General features: G+C 53.6%; 1 protein-coding gene across 1 annotated transcript; it reads left to right on the top strand.

Annotated features, from left to right (window-relative positions):
- Nucleotides 1-1,348: 1,348 nt before the first annotated feature.
- On the top strand, nt 1,349-24,058 carry PLBD2 (phospholipase B domain containing 2). The gene is made up of 12 exons (XM_028116653.2): nt 1,349-1,678; nt 7,832-7,925; nt 10,767-10,925; nt 12,745-12,845; nt 13,067-13,281; nt 17,042-17,139; nt 19,272-19,432; nt 20,056-20,151; nt 20,420-20,491; nt 21,131-21,283; nt 21,845-22,007; nt 22,242-24,058. Exons 1-12 carry the CDS (start codon nt 1,389-1,391, stop codon nt 22,407-22,409), a joined length of 1,770 nt encoding a protein of 589 aa, XP_027972454.1. The 5' UTR covers nt 1,349-1,388; the 3' UTR covers nt 22,410-24,058.
- Nucleotides 24,059-25,280: the final 1,222 nt, after the last annotated feature.

Raw genomic sequence — 25,280 nt, 5'->3', positions numbered from 1 at the left:
TAGGTGGAATTGCTGGGTCAGAAGGTAAATGCATGTGAAGTTTTTCGAGACACTACCTACTTCCCCTCCATTTAGCACACCTACCAGCCATTTATGTATGTCCATTTCTCGAGGGTCATCAAGAGAGCATGTTGTCAAGCTTCTTAATTTTTTCTAATCTGGTGGGTGAGAAGTCATTTTTTTTTAAATTTTTTTGAAAAGTAGTACAGTTTCTGTGCAGTCTTTATCCAGCTTCTCCCAAAGATAACATCCTCCATAACCAAAATCAGGAAATTGACATTAACACCTCACTTTTAACTAAATTACAGACCTTATTCCAATCTCACAGTTCTCACATGCACTCAAAACTTCTGGTATATATTTCTATGAAATTTTATTCTCAGTGTAGCTATAATTTGCATTTCTCTTACGGCCAACGAAGTGAGCATTTTCCATAAGTTTAAGGATCATTTTTAGATCTTTTTTTCATGAATTATCTGTTCATATTTTTTGTCCATTTTTCTATCCGGTTTTCACATTTACCCCCCTCAAATTTAAAGAGTTCTTCATATACTAATGATATTAGCCTTTTAACTATGATATATGTTGTTGTTGTTTTTTAAAGATTTTATTTTATTTATTTGACAGAGAGAGAGAACACGAGAGAGGGACCACAAGCAGGGGGCGTGGGAGAGGGAGAAGCAGGCTTCCCGCTGAGCAGGGAGCCCGATGCGGGTCTTGATCCCAGGACCCTGGGATCATGACCTGAGCCGAAGGCAGACGCTAAACGACTGAGCCACCCAGCCGCCCCTATGATATACATTGTAAATATTTTCTCCTGGTTTGTTAGTTATCTTTTGACTTTGCTTATGGTGTTCTCCACATGCAAAAGTTACAGAAGATTTTATATAGTTAACGGTATTAATCTTTTACTACATCTGAATTTTAAGTCATAGTTAGAAGGCCTTTTTCCACACACAAGTAATGGAGGAATTCACCCATACGTTCTTCTATAATTGCAGTTTTATTTTTTACATTTAGATGCTCAGCATTCAGGAGTTTCTATTTGTGTATGGTGTGAGGAGTGGATCCTGGAGCAATTAAGTAAATATAGCAAAATATTGGCAATTGATGGCAGGCACATGGGTATTTACCACGGTTGCAAACTTTCTCAAGGTCTGACAATTTAAAAAAAATAAACAGCTGTGGGTAAAGTGTGTTAAGCGGAGTTTGTGTAGGTGGACGGAGGCGGGGGGCGCCTTTAAGATGGGCCCCGCCCACCCCGGAAGGGCTCGCTCAAGCCCCGCCCACCGCCGCGCGTCGCCTTCTCCCCGGTTCGCGCCGGCCCCGCCCTCCGCAGCCGAGTAAAGTCACGTGAGCGGGGCTGCGGCGCTCCGCTCCGCGCGGTCATGGTGGCCCCGATGTACGGTTCCCCGGGCGGCCGCCTGGCCCGGGCGCTGACGCGGGCGCTGGCGCTGGCCCTGGTGCTGGCCCTGCTGGTCGGGCTGTTCCTGAGCGGCCTGACGGGCGCGATCCCGATCTCGGGACGCCAGTGGGGGCCCAACGGGCCGGTCCCTCCCGAGTCCCGCAGCCGCTCCGTGCTCCTGGACGCCGAGACCGGCCAGCTCCGCCTGGTGGATGGCCGCCACCCGGATGCCGTGGCCTGGGCCAACCTCACTAACGCCATCCGCGAGACCGGGTAAGGGTTGGCCCGACCCCGCGCGGGACCGGCCGGGGGAGGGGCTCGCACGGGTTCCGGGCCTCAGCGCCCCTGGCTCCCTGGGGGTCAGTTTCCCCGCCTCTTAGGCTGCAGCAGGTCACTGGTTGGGTGGGGGCTAGTGCAGCATCCCTCAGCTCATGGGGACCAGTCCCTCGCCTTCAGTAAAGGGTGACAGTACCTCTGTTACACTTAGAGACCAGATCCCTACCACCCGCCCAGGCCCCAGTGCCTCCATCTGGATTAGGTCTGCGGAGCACCGCGTCCCCCCAGCCCCACCGCCCTTGGGCCAGAAGGCTGGTGATAGCTCTTCAAGAGAGAAACTCTCACTTCCTTGAGCGTGGCTTACCCCATGGGTGCCATGCTCCTGCCTCTGTTCCTGAACCAGGGCAGCCCGACTGAGCCTGGATTCTAGGCCAATGGGAAAACCCAGGATCCCTAAATTCATGTAGACCCAGATAGTATTTTTGCTTGGGCTCTGCTCCTTTCTCTCCTCCTTCCTGGTCCAGGGGAAAGTTGCTTGGCCAGATAGTTGGTAAGGAGCCAAGTGCTCCATCCTTGGTAGTCATCATCAGCTGCTGTTCTGACTCCCCTGCCTGTCTGGGCTCCCATTTCCTTATCTGTGGCTCAGATTTTGAGGATATGCTCTGGCTGGGAGGTTGGGTGGTACCCTTCTCAGGCCCTGTACCAGGGCTTCTGCCCATGCATTCATTCATTCATTCACTCACCTGATGTACTTGGCCTTGGGGACATAGAGCTGAGCAAGGTGGGTCTCCATTTAGAGGGGGAGACAGCACCAGAAGGGTAACCTGAGTCAGTGGGAGTGGGGAAAATCTGCCTTAAAGCCTTGTCAGCAGGGCTCAGGCCCTGGATTAAGGCTATGCTGGGGATCTTTTAGTGAACCCTAAGGCCCCCTCCCCGTTCCACCCTCCCACTGCTACCATCCATTTTGCTGGCATGCATTAATTCCTACAGGTGTTGGGGAGATAGAGGACACTGAGAACACCCCCATTTTGATGCTTTGTGGTACTTGGGAGGGTATCAGATAGACAGACAGAGGGAAGATTGTGAGGAGGGGATTTGCTGCAGACACAGGAGCTGGGTGGGGCTAATCTGGGAAGGCTCTCAGGGAGAGGAGGCCACAGGGTGGGCTAGTTATTGTCCATGGAGGGAACTAGAGCTCTGTGGCTCTGGAATCTGATGACCCATTCTCTGCCGACTCACACATGTTTTTGGCCCTGCTTAGCAAAGCCAAGAGGGCATGACAAATCTCTGCCTCCATGCTAGCTAGGAAGGAGGCACAGAGGTGAGGCCTAGCATGGGAAGGGGGCCTTGTTCGCAGGAGGCCCCCACTGGGCTGTGTTGCTCTGAATTATGGAAAACAGAAATGGAGAGAGGGCTTCCTTGATTGTGCTGGATGGAAAGCTCTTTGTGGCCCAGCTCCTTCGCTGTGTGACCTTGGGCAAATCGCTTCGCCTCTCTGAACCCGTTTCCTCCACTAAAGGTGAGGCTTGAATGGAAATTCATGGGATCACAGAAAGCACCTCTGTTTGTTTACTGAAGGAAGAAATGAGTGAAAGAGAAAAGAGCAGGTGTCCTCTGCCCCCCCATTTTACAGTGAGGGAAACAGGCCTGAGGCAAGAGCCCAGGTCTCGTCCACACTTCTTGCTCTCATGTCCCCTTTCCAGCATCGTTTCTGTCCAGTTGGCCTATTTAGCACTGGGGGCTGGGCTATAGGGAGAACTGTATCAGAAGCCCCTATTTTGGGGTGCCTGGGTGGCTCAGTGGGTTAAGTGTCTGCCTTCGGCTCAGGTCATGATCCCAGGGTCCTGGGATCGAGTCCCTCATCACGCTTCTTGCTCAGCGGGAAGCCTGCTTCTCCCTCTGTCCTTCCCCTCTGCTCGTGCTCTCTCTCTCTCCCAAATAAATAAATAAAACATTTTTAAAAAGCCCCCATATTGGAAACAGGGAAACTGAGGCCCTTAAGATCGACCTCTTAGAACTCAGGGATAAGATGAAAGAAAGACATCTGAGGTTTCCTGGCCCCTGATCAGCAGAACCTCTGAACTGTGGGTGCCTGTCTCATTTTTCAAAGGATGGAGGCCAGGGGTTTGACTCTTCCGTTTACCTGAGTTGGGATCTCTCCTCCTTCTGTCCCCCAGAACTCGCCACAGGGGATCTTGGGATTGTCAGGATAAATTCCATGCCCTCTTCCCCCCCCCGTAGTCTGTGCTCTTTCAGTTGTGCTATATCTGACCTGGGACTGATACTCCCCATGAAGCCTGAAACATTTAGGATTTGGTGCTTGGGCATCAGAGGAGCCCCAGGAGGCCGAGCCTGCGCCAGTTTGATTCCAGCCTTGGTGTTGGGGAGGCTGCACCCCTCCAGCCCTACCTTTTCCTCCATCCCTGACTCCCCAGCCAGCTGCCCAACAGAAATCACGAGTCACTGCGGAGTTGGGAAAGGAAGTGAGTACCAATAAGAGGGAATTACCCTATTAAGAAGCAGGGAACCCACTCAAATCCACCAACTAATGAGCAGAAACCCAGCCCAGTAAAATGGGTAAATACCATCCAGCTGTTCTTGGAAGTCAGAACAGGTGAACATATTCCATCAAGAGTGAGGAAGGAATGGTAGGCACAGATAAGGTAGGAGAAGTGTCCATGGTGCACTGTACCCAGAGGCAGGGCATGGTGACTGGGGTAGGTTTGTGACCCCGCTGCTCGTCACACAGCAGTGGTCTGGTTTTTCTCAAACGTGGCCTCCTCTTTAGACCCTGGAGCCATCAGGCATTAGGCACCCGTGACATAAAATCACAGTGTGGCCCATAGACTCTCCAGATTAAAAAAAGAAAAAGAAAAAGAAGATTGGAGAAACAGATCAGTACTGCCAACTTTTTATTTTTGTCAAGTGAGTGCATTAAACACAACAGAACAACATTTATTGACCTCCGTCAATTTTATCTCATAAAAGATCTGCTATTTTAGAACCAAGTAAGCAGGAAGGACGTGTTCTTTAATAGAGAGCAATCTAATGGGTACATTTAACTTTAGAAACGCTTGTCAGTGGTTTTCTTTTGACCAGGGATGGGGGTAGAGTTTTGCAAAGTTGTCATTTGGCACAGGTGAGGGAATCTAGAGGTCCTTTGCCCAAGTTCAAGCCTCCCCCATTTTACAGATGGGGAAGTCGAGGCTGGAAGGGCCGGGAAGTGTAGTATGGAGCAGAGTTTACTATCAGAGAGATCTAGGCTCGTATCTTCGCCTGCCTCATCTCTGTGGCAAGGGGGGTGAGAACCCTTTAGGATGGGGGGAAGGGGGATGAAGGGGTGAGGAATCATCTGATTAGGCTTAGGGCCCGAGGCAACAGAGGGATCCTCAGAGATCAGCCTCAGGGGCTCCGGCACTGAAGTCTGGTGGCTTGGAACAAAACCCCTTAAATGGGAACATCCCCCGCCCAAAGTGTTCTGGAAAGATAGGTGGAAACCCATCTCTCTGGGTTTTTCTGAGGACTCAGGCAAAGTGAATAAAACCCATCTAAATGGAATCACCCCAGTTGCCCTTTGGAACAAGGCAGTGCACAAGGAGATGGGGGAGGGTGGTGATTGTTAGACAATTAACTTTTTGTGGTAAAAAAAAAATCCCAGCAGTTTAGAAAAGTTAGGATGTGTGAGGTAAGTCCCCACATATATAACCACTGTTAGCTCTTTCTTCCACAACTTTCTATGCAGAAATAGGCCTAAGTGTGCATGCATATGTGTAAGCGTGGGTATGCGTGCGTGCGTGCATAAGTAAAATGCTTGCACACACAGGGTTATCCTGAGTCTACCATTTATCCTTCTCTGATCTTTTTTTATGTTGTGTCTGACATCTTGTCAGCACATGGCAGCCCTTTCTCATCATAGCAGTTGCCCTGTTATGTCATTACCTGCTTACTTGGTTCTAAAATAGCAGATCTTTTATGAGATAAAAGGGTGACGGGTGGCTGTGTGCCCCCCCCCACAGCCACCCGTCACCCCCACATTAGCCTTGGGAAGGCCAAGCCTGAATGTCCTTCACTTTTGTGCACCCTCGATGTCTGGCACCCGGTAGGCTCTCAAAAGGCTTGCTTGATGAAAGTATCAGGTGAGCGTGTTTTGATCGTCTCTTCCTCCCCACAGAGTTCTCTCTAGGCCACAGCTCTTCTTGCCCTGGAGCTCTTGGATGGCGTGTTGGCCACCTCCCCATGAGACCATCCTGGTGGAGCCTGGCTCTGCCTTGTTTCAGAGCCTCTTCCTGGTCTCATGAGCGTCTTCCTGTGCCCCTCATTTTCTTTGTGGAAATTGCCTTAACAAATGTTTGTCCCCGAGTTACAGAAGCCACCTGGGTGAATAGTTTTGTGTCCTAGGAGCAAGAATGAAATCCAGAACCATAAAGGAAAAGATGGATAGATTTGGCTGCCCCTAAAAACCCAAAAACCTCTATATGGCAAAAGCAAAAAATCAATTAAATCAATTAAAATACAAACATATTTTCAATATTAGTGACAAGCAAAGGGCTAATGTGTACATAGAGAACTTCACAAATCAATAAGAAAAGATAAACACAAGGGAGATAAGTGAGGAAAGCCCTTGAACCAAAGAACTATAGGTGACCAATAAAAATTTAAAAACAAGTGTAGGGGCGCCTGGGTGGCTCAGTCTGGTAAGCGTCCGACTCTTGATCTCAGCTCAGTAATCTCAGGGTCATGAGTTCAAGCCCTGCGCTGGGTGTGGAACCTACTTTAAAAATAAATAAATACATTAGTTAATTAAATTAAAAAGTTAAAATAAGGATAATTGGGGGTGCCTGGGTGGCTCAGTTGGTTAAGCGACTGCCTTCGGCTCAGGTCATGATCCTGGAGTCCCGGGATCGAGTCCCACATCAGGGTCCCTGCTCAGCAGGGAGTCTGCTTCTCCCTCTGACCCTCTTCCCTCTCATGCTCTCTATCTCTCGTTCTCTCTCTCTCAAATAAATAAATAAAATCTTTAAAAAAAAAAAAGAATGTTTAAAAAAATAAAATAAGGATAATTGAACTAATTAAAGGATTATCATCAAAACAACATGATTGCGTTTTTCAACCACTGCCTTGGCAAAGATGAGAAAGATTGCTAGGAATCCTTTCAGGCAAGGAGTGGACAGACAGGAGTGGGTACATTTTGGCGAGGTGGTCTACAGCCAAGCGTGGTTGCAGGCTGGTGGCGCTGGCCTCACCTGGCCGCTACTTAGAAATACAGGGTCTCGGGCCCCTCCCCCAGACTCCTGATCAGAATCTACTTCCGAACCAGGTCTTTGAGTGACACGGATGCATGTCAGAGTTTGGGAAGTGCTGCTTCCCAGAAGGAATGGGAGCCAGTCTGCTTGGACTTGAATCCCAGCTCGGCCCTTTACCAGCTCTGTAACCTTCGGCAGGTGTATCAGCTAGTGTTAGGCAGCAGTGCTGTGTAACGAATTAGCTGCCAAACCCACTGGCTTCAAAAATAACCCAGGGTTATTTTCGATGGATCCAAGGGGCAGCCAGGGCAGCTCTGCTTCATCCTGTGGGTCTGCAGAGCTGGTCTGCTCCATGTTTCTGTCACGTTCCTGAGAGCAGCGGGCTGGCTGGGGCATGTTCTCCTGGCAGAGGCAGAGGAGGGCAAGCGGAAACAAAGGCGGCCTTGCAAAGGCTGATCTTATACCTGGCACATGGTCACTTCTATCCATTGGCCAAAGCAAGTCATATGACCGAGCCCAGATCAGTGGGGCGGGGAGGGACTTGGCCATGGGTAGGAGAGACCGCAAAGCCGCACGGCAGAGGGCACAGAGAGGGTGGAGGGGTAGTAGTGCAGGCTTCCATGGCAGTTACGGAACTTTGTGCCTTAATTTCCCTCCTCTTCTGCACTACGGGGAGTAACAGTGCCTGCCTGGTAGGAGCGTGGGGTTGTCACAAGGATTGAATGAGTTAGTAGACAAGAAGTGACTAGAACGTCATCTAGCACAGAGGAAGCCCTCGTTTGACGCTGGCTGGTGAGGGCTGGATTAGTACAGCTTTGCGGGGGGGGGGGGGCGTTTGTCAAGGCTGATTAAAATTAAAAATGCCTGTGCCCCCACGCTGACCGGGCCCGCCCTCCTCCCCAACTAGGTGGGCCTTTCTGGAGCTGCAGACGAACGGCCGCTACAACGACAGCCTGCAGGCCTACGCCGCGGGCGTGGCGGAGGCCGCTGTGTCTGAGGAGGTAAGGGCCAGATGGGGGGACCTGGGGCTCCCACCTCCCACCCCACCCAGCGTGCACCCCAGGAAGCTCGGAAGGGTTCTGAGGTGAGGTGCGTGCAGATTGGGCTCCCTGCTCCCGCCCCCAGCCCTCCACGTAATTGGGCAGCCAGAGCTCACGTGCAGTCTTTAAAAAACTCAGGCTAGGTAGTGTTTGATGCGTCTGAAGGATGTATAACATTTTCTGAGTCACAGAGCACAGCAATAAAACAAACATCCAGACTAAAATGTACAGTGTTACTGATCGCTCTGAGGCCCCCTTCCCAACCCCTGCCCCCAGAGGCACCATCACGCTAAATGTGACTTTCTTTCTTTCTTTCTTTCTTTCATTCATTCATTCATTCATATTGAGATATCATTCACATGCCATAAAACTCACTATTTTGAAATGTACAATTCAGTGGTTTTTAGTATATTCATAGGGTTGTGCAACGATCACCACTACCCCATTCCAGAACATTCTCATCACCCCAGAAAGCAACCCCATACCCAAAGCTCCCTTTTCTCCCTCACCCCGGCCCCTGGCAACCATTAACCTACCTTCTGTCTCCATGGGTTTGCTGATTCTTGCCATTTCATGTGAGTGGGTGGTCTTCTGTGTCTGGCTTCTTTTCCTCAGCATCGTGTTTTCAAGATTCGTCCCCGTTCTAGACTGTGTCAGTCCTTCACTCCTTTTTGTAGCCAAATAATACTGTCTTGGATGGACAGACCACTGGATGGATGGACCACATTTTATTTATCCACGCATCCGTGGATGGACACTTGAATTACTTCCACCCTCTTACTTTTGTTAAACTAGTTTTACCACACGTGCAGAATCCTCAGACAACCTACTGTTTTGCTCTACTTGATCTGGGGCTTTAGAAAAGTGCTAGCATCAATTTCAGAAGGCGGCCCATCTCAGAAGTGGGTGAGACTTCGTGGTGACAGCCAGTCTCCTGCAGTGTGGGAGGAAGTGTGACACCCACTTGGGAAAGTCATTTGGCAATGGTAGCGTCGAGTCCACGCGTGCCCTGGGGCCGCCGAACGCCATATGATAGACCTTTGGGAAGGAATCAGCAACACGATGCATCCTGGATGCTGGCTGCTGAGGGGGAAGAGCATGTGACAGATGACTGCACACAGGGGACACCCCCTTATAAAACTCATACTCCTCGTTCTGACACCCAGCAGCCGTTTTGGACGTCCGCTTGGGATCTGGATGTCTGGGGAGCTGCTCAGACGCTGGGCCAGGCCGGTGCTGCTTGGGGTGCAGTGAATGAGGCAGGATTCCGTCTTTCAAGGGTCCCGCTAGCCTGTCAGGAACACTGAGGCGAGGCCCCAGGGGCTGTCCTGTGTGGAATCCTGGACACATGTGCCAGGAGCTTGGCCCGTGTTCTCTCCCTCAGCCCGCACACCAGCCTCCCCACCCCACCGAGGGAAGCGTGACTGCCTTACTGGGGCTCAGAGAGGTGAAATTACTCACCCAGGGTCACACAGCCATTCATCAGGGGGGCCAGCATTCAAACCCAGCTGTTTGACCAGAGTCTCTGTTTCTGAGTGTTTTGCTCTGCCGCGCCCCCGCCCCCCCACTGCCCCTGCACTCAGGCCAGAGCCTGATATAGGACAGGCACTTGGGAAATGCTTCTGGAACTGGTAGAAAGGTGTATGGAGGAAGTGGCATCTTTTTGAGGCCTTGGGGTACAGAGGAGAAATCGAATGTGTTTCAGGGAGATGGCTGTGGAGCGGGGGGGCGGTCCTTAAGCGATCAGTCTTGGGGTACCAGGTGCTGCCACAATCCCCCCACTGGCCTGTGTGTCTTGGGAATATTTCCAGTGTGGCGAGGGGTGTGGCTGGACGTTAACCCGGCAGCCTTTGGGAAATGACAAATCCACACCTTTCCAGGGTTCAAATCCTGACTCTTTGATTCCGTACCTGGAGGACCTTGGGTAAGTTAGTCACCTGCCGGTGCCTCGGTGTCCTCCGCTATGAAGCAGGGGTGGTGAGGATAGCACTCTCCTTGCAGAGTTGCCTTGAGCTTTGCGTGGGTCCGTTCATACCGAGTGCCATCCATGTGAGTTCCGGGCGATGGACCAGGTCCCCGTAGTGCCACAAGATAGGGGACGCCCCTGCCCCTGCTGGGAAGACAGGATTCCAGGCCAGGCCTGGCTGATCTTGGCCGAGCCCACCCATGCTTCCGCGGTCAGCTGGCAGGTCAGCGGGGGCAGCTGGGTGGCTTCGAACGGTCTCCGTCATGCATCTGGGGGTTGGCGGTCTGTCAGTCTGGGTGACGGGGCCGACGGGGCCGATGTGGTGTTGAATGTGGCCTGTCTTGTTCATGTGACATCAGGCCGGGAGGTGTGGAAGGCCTCTCGACGGCTGGTTGAACCGGCCCGGCATTCACTTGTGCACGTGCGTGTCAGTTGTGAGTTCTCTGCCGTGTCCCTGGGGCTTCGGACAGGACACGGTAGGGGCGCGAAAGTCGTAGTTTGTTCACCGACTGAATACATCCATAGCTTGGGGGTCTCCGGTAACAGAGGATGCTCAGTCTAGAGCAGACTTCGAATGCTAAAGGCTCTCAAAGGAGGGAGACATCCAGAAGCTTTGGGCCCTGGTGGGACAAGAGTGGGTTGGGTGGGAGGGGCCTCGGGGGGATGAGAGCCCGCGGGAGCAAAGGTGCAGCGGGGCCTTACCAGGGCACCCTGGTTCTCGGAGGCCTGAACGGGGTGAGGAGTCTGAGCCCGAGTGGGGAGCCAGCGGGGTCCTCGGCGAGGAGAGCAGCATGGCTACCCCGCCCCCACCCTCGCCCACCTCGCCTACCCCGCAGCTCATCTACATGCACTGGATGAACACGGTGGTGAATTACTGTGGCCCCTTCGAGTACGAAGTCGGTTACTGCGAGAAGCTCAAGAGCTTCCTGGAGACCAACCTGGAGTGGATGCAGGAGGAGATGGAGCTGAAGCAGGGCTCTGCTTACTGGCATCAGGTGGGTGTGGCCCCCGTGCTCTGTGGGAGGGACGGCGGGCTGGGTCTGCTCTGGGGACCTGCCACCGCTGTGGCTTCTGCTGGCCAGCTGTCTGTCTCCCAGCCCTCTTTGCCAGCCCTTTCCCCCTCCCTCCCTCCCTCTCCCCCCCTCCCCCCCCTCTCCCTCTCTCCTTCATCCATCCACCCATCAGTCCTTCCTCCCTCCCTGGCCATCCACGCACCCATCCATCCATCCACCCTCCGTATGTCTGTCCATCCATCCAGTCTTCTCTCCCTTCTTCCCTCTCCCTCCGTCCCTCCCTGCCAACTATCCATCCATTCGTCTACCTACCCACCCACCCATCCATTCATCCTTCTGTCCATCCAGCCATCCAGTCCTCCCTCCCACCATGCTGTCTTCCCTTTCCCTCCATCCTTTCCTCTCTCCCTCCCACCCAGCCGTCCGTGCGTCTAGTTTGTCGGCACACGCACCACCCACAGGCTTATCTGTCTTCCTCTCTCTTCCTCTCACCCGTCTGCTAGCCCCTGCCCATCTTCGGCCAGTTCTCAGTTCTCCCACCAACCACCTCCCCAACTGTTGACATACCCCCATTTTGTTGCCTGTCCGTCTCCCTGCCTGCCATCCACCTGTCTGTCCACTCCCCCCCCTACACTTTTTCCCATTTACTTGCCCAGCTGTCTGTCTGATCGTCCACCTTGTCTGCTTCAATCCCCACTTTCTCCCAGCCATCGGTCATCGAAGCACCTCCCTGTGTCAGTCTGTCCATCTGTAGCTCCACCGCGGCTGCTCTCTCTCCCCACCCAGGGCCGCCCCGTTCCCTGGGGATGACGCACCCTGTCCATCCCCAGCTTCGTCTCCTGCTGACCTCCTCGCTCTGTGGTCCAGCCTCCCTGACCTCCTGGTTTCTCAAACAAGATGTGTTACCTCTTGCCTCAGGGCTTAGGACCTGCTGCCCCTTCTGCCCAGAACACCTTCTTCTCCCCCCCACCCCTCACCTCTGTCCCGTACCCACACTTCCCTGTGGCGCTCTAGTGCGGGACTCAGTCCGTCTTCAGGGAGACTCAAGCCCCATGAAGCCAAGGCAGGGACCACATCTGCTTTGTCCACCACAGTATCCCTGGCGCCTAGCACAAGGGCTGGCACACAGTGGGTGCTTTATGTGTCAAGGTTGGTTGAATATTTAGAGATGAAGGAATGGATCTGTCTTGTCCTGTCTGCCCATCCAGTCTGTGCACCCGACTGGACATCTGTCCTTCTGTCCACCCTGCCATCCACCTGGACGATTGCTTCTCTGTCCTTCCCTCCCTTCTACATAACTTAGCAGCCACGCATCCATCTCTCAGTGCTGCCTGACTGTCCGTCCATGTCCATCCATGCTAACGAAGTACCTGGTATATACCCAGCACCGACCAAGGATGCACGGGGGACACAGTGATGATTTCCCTGGTTAGAGAGCAGGGACAGTGACCATGGCGAGAAGTCAGCTAATGAGACTGTGTCCTCAGGCAGCAGTGCAGCCAGGAGCTGAGCTCAGGATAGGGAGCCGTTGACGGTGGGTCAGGGCTGGCTGGGAGGCTTTCTGGAGGAGGTGGCTTTCAGTTGGACTCTTAAGTGGGAGTGATTTAGGTTGGCAGGGGGCAGAAACATAGTTAACTAAGTGATGGCAAGAGAGTGCTTGGCACGGAGGGCTGGGTGCTAGGAAAGGGGGTGGTCAGGGCTGTCAGGATCCTGGAGGATGCACCCTGGGCCCCTCCCATTGCAGGAGAAGGCCTGAGCGCCAGGGGGAGAGGCCTCACCCCATCTGTGCCCCCCCCCCCAGGTGCGGCTGACCCTCCTGCAGCTGAAAGGCCTCGAGGACAGCTATGAAGGCACTATGACCTTTCCAACTGGGAGGTTTACCGTCAAACCCTTGGGTTTCCTGTAAGTGCCACTCCTGGAGCGGACAGGGTAGGGGAGAGGGACATGCACCTCATGGTCAGACAGACCTGGGTTCCCATACGGGTTCTGCCACCTCCTGGCCCAGACTCGGACCGCTCACCTAGCCTTCCAGAGCCTCAGCTTCCTCCTCTGTGAAAGGGGTATGGAAACGTACTCCCGGCAGGCAGGCGTGGTAACCCTCCGGCCCCCCCCACCCTTCTCAGCCTGTTGCAGCTCACCGGGGACCTGGGAGACTTGGAGCCTGCCCTGAATAAGACCAAGACCAAGCACGTTATGGGCTCTGGCTCTTGCTCTGCCCTCATCAAGCTGTTGCCTGGCCAGACGGACCTCTTGATCGCCCACAACACCTGGAGCTCCTACCAGAACATGCTGCGCGTCATCAAGAAGTACTGGTTCCAGTTCCGGGAAGACCCCCAAGGTGGGTGGACGTGGGTGTATCTGTGTGTGAGCATGCGTGTGGGCACACAGTGCAGGGGGTGTGGGACGCCGGGAGCTTGTGGGCCTTGGCCCTGTGCACACTGTCCAGCTGCTCTAGGAGTCCATCTTATTGTTAACATTTTTGTTTCCTTTTAGTTCCTTTTCACAAGGTGTATCAGTTACCTTTTGCTGTATAACAAAATCACTCCAAATTTAAAACAACAGAAGCTTAAAACACGACCATTTATTTTTGCTCAGTGTGTCTGTGGGTCAGCCGGATGGTTTTGTTATGCCGGGCCAGGCCTGGCTGATCTTGGCTGGGTCACTGATGCTTCTGCGGTCAGCCGGGGTGAGCTGGCTGACCGAGGATGGCCTCATCTGCGTGTCTGGGGGTGGCTCTCAGCTGGGTGTTGGCGTCGCTGGGCTAGCTCAGGCTTATTCTTGTGACATCTGGGCAGGGCAGTGTGGAAGGCCTCTTGAAGGCTGATCGAAACGGGCACAACATTCTTTTGTTCAAAGCAAGTCCGGTGACCAGCTCTGATTTGAGAGGTGGGGAAACAGCCCAGCATTTGATGTGAGGAATCGCAGGGTGCCACTGCAGATGGTAGGGATGCAAGCATGGGAAGAATTACAGCAGACACTCAGTGCAAACACTCAGCTACACAAGGAATAATGCATGAATACATGAATATGCTCTTCCTGTCAAACGTGAAAACTTTGCAACTAAGGCCCAAGTGCCCCAGCGTGGCTCCCCCATTCAATCCCTGGCCCCAGTGTCCACCCCAGAGGGGTGGACACTGCCAGATGTTTGCAGTGCCTCCTTCTTGGCAAAACTTAAAAATCGAAATGTTGCCAGGAGGTGGCGAGGGGGGTGGGGAAATGTGTACCCTCATCCTCTGCTAATGGGAGTGAGTACCGGTTGTCGCTGCTGCTTTGAGGAAGAACCCCACCGGTACCCAGTAAAATTCAAAATCTGTCACTCCCATGGTCCAGCAATTCTTGGCTCAGATCTGTCCCTAGAGAAACATTTTGACTTCTGCACAGGGATGGTGCACAAGGATGTCAACTACAGTAATGGTTGGGAAACAACCTAATGCCCGTTAACTTAAGTAAATTTCTGCATTGACATGTGTACAGAGAAGCGTGCACATCACATGTGTACAGCTGGAAGTTTGCATATTGCACACATCTATGTGTAGCACCCAGACTGAGAAACAGAACATTCCCAGCCCCCCGAAGCTGCTCTCCTGGCCCTTTCAGGCATGTATCCCCACCCCAGCATAATCTCCATCTGCCTGCTTACAGCGTGCATGAGGTATGCCCGATTTTGCATGTCACGTGCATAGACACATACAGCACGTGTGCTTGCTTGTGTGTGACTTCTCTCGCTTAGCACAGTGCCTGTGAGGTTCATCCACGTTGTTGTTTGTAGTCACAGATCTATCGTTTTCATTGTTATGGATCCATGAACATTGTAGTATCTTTTGAAAAAAACCTACGTAAGGGGGTGCCTGGCTGGCTCAGTCCATAGAGCATGCAACTCTTGATCTCGGGGTTGTGAGTTTGAGCCCCATGTTGGGAGTAGAGATTATTTAAACAAAGAAACAAAAGCCTATGTAAGTTAACACATATGGTATAGGAAATTGGAAAATACACTAAGATGTTCATATACAATCGAAATCACTTGAACACCCCATAACCCACAGGAGATAATTTCTGTGAATATTTGGTTCTGTTTGTTTCTAGACTAAGATGTACCTTATTTTCCCACTTGTTTTAACTGATTTTTATTATGCTAGTAATACGTGAATACATTCACGTACATTCTTCATCAGCAATGCAGATGAAGAAATACACTCTTGTGATACCCTTCTCCCAAATTCTAGACCCTTCCTAAGAGGATACTGCTGCCATTTTCGTTTGGATCCATCTAGATTTTTTGCACGAGATGCACTTATATTGTCTATATATGAACTTTTTTTTTTTTTTTTTTTACTTAATAGACTTTATTTTTTAGAAAAGCTTTAGGTTTACAGATAAATCGAGTAGATAACACAGAGAGTTCCCGTATACCTCCCCGCTCCTTTCTCCTGTTATAAACATGCTGATTGGTGTGGTACACTTGTTACAGTTGATCTGCCGATGTCAGTACGTTACTATCAATGGAAATCCATAGTTGACATTCAAGTTCACTCTGAATAGTATGGTTGCACGTATTTTGGTAAACGCACAGTGATGGATATCCACCTTTACGGTACTCTACAGCAGTTTCGCTGCCCTAAACAGTTTGCTTTTTGTTTTTTGTTTTTTTAAACGTAAATAAGACCATAGCATATGGATTGTTTGCATCTTGCTCCCTTTGCTCAACGGCTAGCCTTGGAGAATTTTGGGTATTGCCACGTTCAGTCCGCCTTTTAACAGCTGGTGTGAAACTTTTAACTAGTTCTCAGTTGAGGATTTGGGCCACGTCTAGGTCTTTGGTGTTTCATTCGGTGCTGCGGCAAGACAAGTGGGCCCCCAAGTGGAAATGCTAGGTTAAAAGATGGGCATAAGTGGGGGCGCCTGGGGGCTCAGTCGGTTAAGTGTCTGACTCTTGGTTTTGGCTCGTTGTGATCTCAGGGTCATGAAATGGAGCCCCTCGTCAGGCTCTGTGCTGAGCACAGCGTCTGCTTGCCCTCTCCCTCTGCTTCTCCCCCTACTTGCTCGCTCCCTCTCTCTCAAACAAATAAATAAATAAGTAAATAAAATCTTAAAAAAAAACAAAACAAAAGCTGGATGTCATTAGCGGTGCCCGGGTGGCTCAGGTGGTTATGTGTCCAACCCTTGATTTCAGCCCAGGTCTTGATCTTGGGGTTGTGAGTTGAAGCCCAGCGTTGGGCTCCTCGCTGGGTGTGGAGCCTACTTTAAAAAAAAAATTAAAAAGATGGGCATAATTAAACATTTTAGACTCTGGATACACACAGCCAAATTGCCTCCAAAAGTGGCTGGTCCAGTTTACACTTGTCCACGAGTCTGAGCGTATCAGCTTGCCTTGCCAGCACTGGGTGTTATGTTCATTTCAGTTTTTTGCCATTCCGATAGGTGATACATGACATCCTGGGCTGCGCTCCCCACCCCTTCTTTACTGAGGGCTAGCTTAAACACACCTTTAGGATGTATATATTGAGGGGTCTGGACACACCTGCGCCGTTGTGTGACCACCACTCAGTAAAGATGGAGAACATTTCTGTCCCCCCAGGCAGTCCCCTGTGCCCCTTTGGAGTTATTCTTCAGGCAACCGCTCTTCTTAGTTTCCTTCCCGTTAGGTTAGTTGTGCCTGTTCTAGAAGAAAATATAAAACTGCACTAATTTTTAAAAATTTCTGGTAGTAAAAAAAAAAAATTCTGGTTGTTTATTTATGTTTTGGTTTATTTATTTTATTGAGGTGGAATTCATATAGGGTAAAGTGAACCATTTTGAAGCGAACAATTCAGTGGCATTTAGAATATCCACACTGTTGTGTATCCACCACCTGCATCTAGTTCCCAGGTACCTTCATCACCCCAGAAGGAAACTCCAGGAAGCAGTCACTCCCCAGTCCCCTTTCCCACCAGCCGCTCGTGGCCTGGTTTACTAAAATATCAGAATGGACGGAGGCTCCCCCTGAGGCTTGCTGCTCCCTACCTCGAGGCTCTGGCTCTTGGGTTGGGGTGCTGGGGTCCCCAGGTGGGCTGATCTGACCTGCACCCCCGCCCCCTGCGGGGCTCACTCTCCCCCCGCAGAAAACTCTCCCCTGGCTCCTGGCAACAAGCTGGTCTTCTCATCCTACCCTGGCACACTCTTCTCCTCTGACGACTTCTACATCATGGGCAGTGGGCTGGTGAGTGTCCCTCCCGAGTGTGGCCTTTCTTCCCCTGGGCTGTGGGTCACCCGGCAGCTCTGGGCAGGTGGGTGGGCGCAGCCCCCACCACCATCCCGTGCTGGGGCCTCTTCTGCTGTGGTACTTGGACCACTGGGGAGGGGCGGGTGGCTTCTTACAATCGGATTCCCAGTCCCCGCTGGGGCCTGCCAAATCCTGCGGCCTCCCCGGACTCTCCATTCCACGAGCCAGCTCCTCAGCAATCAGCTCCTCGGCAGTCGCTGCTCTTGGGGCCCTTTTGCAATATCCTTGACCTTGACCTTAGTGACCCCCGTTTTGTTTGGCTGTCTTTAGCATAAGCCGTCCCTCCCTCCATCATGACCTTGCTGTTTCTCATCCTGCCTCCCCTCCTGCCTTCCTCAAACTCCCTCTAACCCGGCCAGGTTTTCTGAATAAGTTGTTTACAATGTGTTGTTTTTATTGGATTTCCTGGCTGAGGCCCAGGCTCGTTTAGAAATCTGTTCCTGGCACCCCTCGCTGGGACATTGAGCCCTGAGATTGCAACATGCAGAGAAGAAAACATCGCTCTAAAAAACACGCTCCAAGCAGAAGATGCTAGTTTCCCTGCGGGAGCAGCGACAAGGGACTCTTTCCTGCTCTGCTACCTTCTGAGAGAAGTGAGGGGCTTAGTCCCCTGAAATGGGGAAAGAGGCGGGTGAGGGCCAGGTTGTAGGTGAGGGGACCCCCTTGCTGCAGTCCGGCGGGGGCAAGGAGGGGACAGTCTGGGGAAGGACAGCTGAGGAGGTCTCATCCAGTTACCTGGGAGGGATCCCGGCAGGAAATGCACCTTCCATTGGGGTCTCTAACTGTTGTTATGCCACAGAGCCCTTTGGCAGTCTGGGGGGCTGTGTACCCCATCTCCGAGTAACGTTTTCAAATGTATAAACCAAAATGGTATGGGATCATAAAGGAATTCAGTGATATTAAAATGTGTTTAGCGAAATATTACATAAATAACCTTTTAATATTATATATGCGCTGCTTTGTGAACTTACTAAATAACAAGCTCTGGGAGCGGGTGTGCTAACTACCATAACTTCGAAGGAACAGGGAGCATAAATGATGTTTTGAGATGGGTGCAACCCTGTCATATGGTGGGAACACATCTGATCTCTGTTGGTGACAGGTCTCAGGTACCACTCATGTCACAGTGGCGGGTCACCCGTGCTCACAACGCCAGGAGGTGCTGAGTTCCAGTTTGGTGGCAGTGGGAAGGAAGAGGTGGTGTTTTCCCCTCCAAGTCTGCAGACTCCCTGAGTACTACCCCAGGTTCAGAACTACTCCCGGCCCGAGAGGGCAAACTGCCTCCCAGGGCTTTCTGGGCCACACTGATCTGAAGTCTGGCAGTGACTCTGGATGCCAAGAGCAGCTGGTTGAGGGACAAGGAAGGTACAGGCTGGAAGGACTGGAAGGAGGTGTTCCCACCCGGGCGGTGCTCTCTAGAGGCTTGCCTTCCAGATTCTTCTTTTAAACATCACATTTATGGCTCTTGCTATCTTTTAGCTGGTTTCTGGACTTCGTAAAAGGAGGAGGCATGCTAATAATCCTGGTGTAGAGGAACAAGCATTGATTTAAGAGCTGGAAGTTTGCTGATGGAACAGTGGCCCATCCCCTGACCAGCCATGACCTTTGGCACGTCTCTTAGCCTCTTCAGGCCTCAGTTTACCTTTCAGTAAAAAGGGGCATTAGTAGCCATGCTGTGTTTTTCCCAGGAGGGCTGGAAGAAGTCAATGAGACTGTGGCAGTCTACCAGGCTAACAGCCTCGAGCCACCTGACTTTCCCCGCAAAACTGCAAGGAAGGGAAAGAAATAGGATGCTGTCTCTCTGGGGAAAGAGTTGACGGACTTGGTTGGGGGATCGGGTCCATATGAGCAGCACCTTGGGCTCTCCCAGGGGCTGTTCCCCGGGGCAAAGCTAGATGCATGATCGTGAATCCCCCTCAGCGCTCAGCCAGGGAACCAGTGAGGAATGTGCACCCAAAGCAGCACATGAGGTTTTAAAAAATCTGTAATCAGTGTACGGACCATGATTGATGCAGCACTGCCACTTGGTGGCAGCATGCCCTGGTCCTAAGTCAGGGGCCCTCCCACAGGTGACACTGGAGACCACCATTGGCAACAGGAACCCGGCCCTCTGGAAATATGTGCATCCCAAGGACTGTGTGCTGGAGTGGTTGCGTAATGTGGTGGCCAACCGCTTGGCCTTGGACGGGGACGCCTGGGCAGACACCTTCAAGAGGTTCAACAGTGGCACGTGAGTGGGCTCCTGGCACTGTGGCCTCCTCACCCAAGAGATGGGCCAACCTCACCCCTCAACAGTCAGAGCCCAGGGGACCTGATGTGGCACCAGGGCCACATGCCGCACACCCTCTGCAGAGCCCTCTTACAGTTACTGCTGGAGTTGGAAGGTGTCTTAAAGTCTTCTCCCTTGTTTTATACTTAGGGAAACTGGGTCTTTGCCTCTCCTGAAGGCTCTTCCATCCAGGGAAGGGCCCCCAGAGGGAGGCCAGGAAGAGAACTTGGGATTTGAGGGCTCTGGAGATGGGGAGGGCCATCTGAGCAAGTGGGCACAGGTGGGTGAGGGCCCTGGGAGCCAGAGACACTGGAGCCAGATAGTGCAGGGTCTTAGAATGTCAGGCTAAAGAATTAAGATCTTTATTCCAATAAGCACTAGGGAGCTATAGACTTCTCTGGAGCAGACAGAGGATACCTGGTCAAGCTGCAGTGTTAGGGTGACAGTCAGATGGCAGGACACCCCCCATGCCACCCCTTCCCCTTGATTCCTGGCAGTGTGGGGCACTGGGGCATGGGGGAGGCTGGGGCCGTGGCCCCGGCCCCGGCCCCAAGGTATGTTCAGTCCTTCCTTGGGCATGGCAGGTACAACAACCAGTGGATGATCGTGGACTACAAGGCATTCATCCCTGGCGGGCCCAGTCCCAGGAACAGGGTGCTCACCATCCTGGAGCAGATCCCGTGAGTACCCTGGGAAGGAAAGCAGGGGGTTCCAGGCAGAGGGAACTGCCTAGGAAAAAGTCTGGAGGCATGCTGGAATGTGTGTGGCAAGGCGAACATCTGAGGAAGGCAAGGTGGGAGTGGGAGGCAGCCCCTGAACGGGGTGGAAGGGTCCAGGACCCAATCTACCTCTGGGCACTGGGGAGCCATCAGGGGTTCTTGAGCAGGGCAGTGCCCACAGGTGCCCTTTTTCTCACCAGTCTTGCTGCATTTCTCTTCTTGGTCCCAGGGGCATGGTGGTGGTGGCCGATAAGACCTTAGAACTCTACCAGAAGACCTACTGGGCCAGCTACAACATACCGTATGTCCCCATCCCTGCCCCATACCTGCCTCACCCCTACTCAGTTCTCTGTTCTGGTCAGGGGTCCTTCCCTGCATGAGCTTTTCAACCCGCAGAGCAAAGAAGCCACCCTGGCCTTTCTTTGGCCGGGAAAGCCCTGCCAGTTTGGGGGCACAGTGGTGGGGCTTAGGTCTGCGGCCCACAGTGTATGGGGGTGGGGGTGGCCAGGCTCAGGTGCCGACCCCTGCCGAGGCTCCCCCACTGCGTCTCCTGTAACCGGGCTGCACAGCCATCACCTCTGGACACTCACTGTGCCCTGCCAAATGAGAGATTTGGTCCTTACAACCACCGCACGGTAGCCACGGCCGCTGTTCCCATTTCACAGATGAGGAAACTGAGGCGTCCAGCGAATGCCTAACTTTCCCTAGGCGAATTCCCCAGCTGTTCAGCGATGAAGTCAGCATCTGAACCCATGTCTCTTGGCCCGCAGAGCCTAAGCTTGGTCACCCAGGCAAGCCATCCCCCGGCATAAACAGAAGACAGGACTTGCTGTCCTGTTGTGGTTGTCAGTGATAATGTTCTGGTGTGACGGCCCCTCTGCCTCCCTGGCCGCAGCCAGCGTGGGCAGGGGTGGTGAGTGACCATTCTCATCCCCCGCAGGTACTTTGAGAGTGTGTTCAATGCCAGTGGGCTGCAGGCCCTGGTGGCCCAGTACGGGGACTGGTTCTCCTATGATGGGAGCCCCCGGGCCCAAATCTTCCGGCGGAATCAGTCGCTGGTGCATGACCTGGACTCCATGCTCCGGCTCATGAGGTGCGTGGGGGAGAGTGAGCCCTGAGTCCTGTAGAGCTTTGCGTGCACGTCTCTGGCCCCCGTGTCAACCTCGCCATGAGCCCGGGGGTCATAGGGCGGTGGCCAGCCGTAACTACATGTTACAGGTGAGGGTGCTGACCTGCCACTGAGTGGCCCCCTGCCCGGTGCTGGGCACTGTGCTCGGTACTGGAGGAACGGCACAAAGCGGAGAGCCCCCTGGCTGTGGCTGGAGATGCGAAATCCGTCAAGCACTCACACTGATGTGGGTGCCGGGGCGAGGACGGAATGAGCCCCTAGAACTGCTATGAAGGGGCACAGTGGGCTATCTAGCCTGGATTGGGGTTGGGGGCCCGGAGGGGCCCCGGAGGAGGGCTGCCTGAGCAGATGTGAGGGTGGGCATGGAATGACGAGGTGAAGGGTGAAGGAAGCCCCCCGCTGGGGGTGGGGGGTGCGGGGGAGCTTGGCACGGGAACGCAGGTGGCTTGTTTCGGGGCTGCCGCCACCAGGAGCTCAGCCTCCCCTTCCCAGCACTCCTGATGCCCCCTCCTTTCCCACGCCCAGGTACAATGACTTCCTGCACGACCCCCTGTCGCTTTGCAAAGCCTGCAACCCCCAGGCCAACGCAGAGAACGCCATCTCGGCCCGCTCTGACCTGAACCCAGCCAACGGCTCCTACCCTTTCCAGGCCCTGCACCAGCGCTCCCACGGGGGCATAGATGTTAAGGTGCTGCCCTGCCCGGGGCCTGGGGTCGGGGGGCTTGGATGCCATCATCACTGGGGGGGGTTGGGGGGGGTAGGATGAAGGCTGGGGTCAGGGCAGATGGCGGGGTGGGGGGCAGGGTTGGCATGGGGCTGCAGGTGGGGTCAAAGTTAGGGCTGGGATCAGGGCCCTCTGGATTGGGGCAGCTCCAAGCCCAGCCTGGGGCTGGTGCTCAGTGACCTCTGCCCTGGCCCCCAGGTGACCAGCATGGCACTGGCCAGGGCCTTTCACATCATTGCCGTCAGTGGCCCTACGTGGGACCAGCTGCCTCCGTTCCAGTGGAGCTCCTCGCCCTTCAGTGGCCTGCTGCACATGGGCCAGCCTGACCTCTGGAAGTTCTCACCCATCGAGGTCTGGTGGGACTGAGTCTCGTTCTCTGCCCTGCTGACCCCCAGTGGGGCCACCCTCGGCCACCACCCTGACCTCCTGCCCGCCCCCTCTGTGGGCTTCGTCCTCTGCTGTGCCTGGATCAGGGACCTGGGTCTGCCAGGTTCACTCTCATCTGGGTCGTCTCTTAGGTGGGACGCGGGGCCCGACGGGGCCCAGAACTGACTCGTTCGCTCCCCTTAAGTGAGGGAATGCCTCCCCTGTCCCCTGCCTCTCTGCATCTCTCCCTCTCTATTCTCTCTCTACTCTGTCTGCTTCTCTCTTTCTCCTGTGCTGGGGTCCTGTCCTCACATGCTGCCCCCTCTGGAGGGCTTGGGAGGGGTCCTCGGATGGGGTTTCGGGCCGCTGGTAGAGCAGAGGGGACCATTCCAGTTCCTGCCTCTCAGTGTCATTCCTGCCAGTGGCTCTGGGACTTGTGGGGTTTCGGCCCCAGGACCTGGGCATTGCCTCTGGTTGACATCGGTCTTTCCATCTCCCAGCCCCAGCCACTCTGCTTCCCTCAGGAAGCAGCCCCCTTGTTTCCCCTTCTGGACAGCTTTCCTGAGGACAGAAACTTGAAAACAAACAAAAACCAAAGTTTCTGGTGACTTGTGGCTGGAGGGGTCTTCAGGGGCAGACAAGAGTGTCACCCTCTATGCTGCAGCCTCATGCCCCCTGCCCCCAGCTTGGTCCTGCCCCTAGCCTCAGGACAGTGCCCACAGCTCCCCTTCTGTAAGAACCAAATTGCAGGCTGTGCTGCCATTAAAGGAGAGGCTGTGGCCCCTGTGCTGTGTTTTTTGGATAGTGGGGAAGGCTGGGCTGGTGCCCTTTCTCCTCTTTGGTTTGGGTTCTACACCATCCACCCATGCATTCTCCTGTCCATTCTTCTGTCGACTCATCTGTCATGTATTCATCTGCTAACCCACCTACCCATTGTCCATCTGCACAGTCTTCCACCCATCCATCCATCTACTCATCTGTCCGTCCATCCACCCACCCCCCCAACCACCCATCCATTCACCCATCCATCCATCCATCCACCCATCTATTTATCCATCTCTCCACCCACCCAACCACCCATCCATTCACCTATCCGTCCATCCGTCCATCCGTCCATCCGTCCATCCATCCATCGATCCATCCATTTTCTGTCTACCCATCTATTCATCTGTCATCCATCCATCAATCCATCTGTCTATTCATTTATCTATATCCATCTCTCCATCCATTCATCCATCTGTCCATCCATCCATCCAGATGTTCTTGAGCACCTACTTTGTTCTGGGTACTATCCCAGGGCCTGGTTAACCAACAAGACTTTCCCAGGTTCCACTGTGGGATACAGGTCAACACAAAACAGAGTCTGTCACCATCTGATCTTAGCCAGCTGGTCGACCCCAGCCCTCCACGCCTCAGCTCTTACAGTGGACAGAGGGGTCTGCCTTGCCTTTTGAGGGGGTTTTGTGCTGATTCAAGTGGGACAGTTGAGGCTGGAAGTGATCTTCTGGGCAGGTTTTCTTCAACTGAGTACCACTCTGTCCCCCAGAAAGAATTCTGGAGCCAAAGGGCTGATGGTTTGCTGTCCTTGCCAGCCTGCCTTTGATGTCCCATTCCCTATAAAATACATGTCTGTCCCTCCTGGCTGGAAATCAGTGGATGAGCCTGTGTCCAGGGTGGGTTTGGGGTGGGTTTTACACTCTCCCCTGTATCTCACACCGCCTGCTGTTTGTCGGGGTGGTTAGGGGCTCTGTAGGCCCGTGTGGATCAGCGTCATGTCTTGAGGGGCTAGAGGGGTCTCAAACTTCACTCTGAACTTGGAGATTCAGTGAATTGCCTGGGGCTGCTATGGGTGGTGTGGTGGTGTCCCCTCCCAGACCTCGAGGAGCCCTGGCAGGCCGTCTTCTGTTTCCATATGCTGGCGTCAACACTTGCTCTCCTTGGAAAACAGGGTTTCTTGTCTGAGAGGGTTTGCATGGCATTCACTTCAAGTCTTTTCCTTCTGAGTCCCTGACATGGGTGTCCAGGGTCAGTTTACACACCCCCAGTGATGGGAGGCTCACTACTCTGCTCCCAGTGGTTCTGAGATCAAGTCCTTCTGATACCAGGAAGGACTTCCTGTCAGAATGAGGCCAGCCTCCTCTGCCTCTTGGGCTGGGGGTTGGTTCTGCCTCCAGTGGAGGCAGCCCTTGCCCCAGCTCTTGCTCAGCTCCCTCCCTTCCTGCTTTCTGTCTCCCGGCATGCAAGTCCAGCTGGGAGCAGGGTCCTGGCCCCCATGTCCATGGGGTGCCAAGGTTCCAGGGGGCAGGGTGCAGGGCTACAAGCAGGCAGGTGGGAGGAGGGGAGGGAGGGAGGCAGAAGGAGAAACTCAAAAGGATCTTCATTTCATAAATACATTTTTTTCTTTTTCAATGAAAAAGCTGCAATTAGAAAAATGACTGGGGGTGGGCAGGGCCAGGCTGGGCTTCCTCGGGGAGAGGACAGGTGGTTCTCAGTCCTGGACCACGGCCCTGTGCGTCTTTTAGGGAGGAGGCCCGTCCTGCTGCAGTCCCTGTCCCTCCTGCCCACCCTCGCTGGGGACCTGGTATGGGACACACAGGTGGCCGTCACCAGCCACGGTGGCTAGGGACAGTCACAGAGCTGCTGCACAGAGGCCCGAGAGGTTCAGTTCACGGCCTTGCTGGCTGCCGGCCCGGCTCCCCCTTGGAGCTGTGGCCCCTTGGCACAGTGGGCTCGTGGGACCGAGAAGGGAACTGGCTGGTCTGGGCCGCAGGCTCCCAGGCAGACACAAGGATAATATTTACAGCGAGGTGCTGGATAAAACTCCAGCTCCACCAGGGGTGCCCCCGGAAGGGAAGGCAGACGGGCGGGGAA

Source organism: Eumetopias jubatus, unplaced genomic scaffold (genome assembly GCF_037043125.1).
Source record: "Eumetopias jubatus isolate StellerSeaLion01/CBP00866 unplaced genomic scaffold, mEumJub1_p1.0 scaffold_16, whole genome shotgun sequence".
Taxonomy (NCBI): Eukaryota; Metazoa; Chordata; class Mammalia; order Carnivora; family Otariidae; genus Eumetopias; species Eumetopias jubatus.
Note: the sequence above shows the minus strand (reverse complement) of the source record. Positions and strands in the feature narration are given on the sequence as shown.

Excerpts from the sequence above, each read along its gene's own strand:
- PLBD2 (XM_028116653.2), top strand. The coding sequence starts at position 1,389 with ATGGTGGCCCCGATGTACGGTTCCCCGGGCGGCCGCCTGGCCCGGGCG. Across the intron at positions 13,282-17,041 it reads GTTCCGGGAAGACCCCCAAG|AAAACTCTCCCCTGGCTCCT; the intron begins GTGGGTGGACGT and ends CTCCCCCCGCAG. Across the intron at positions 22,008-22,241 it reads ACGGGGGCATAGATGTTAAG|GTGACCAGCATGGCACTGGC; the intron begins GTGCTGCCCTGC and ends CCTGGCCCCCAG.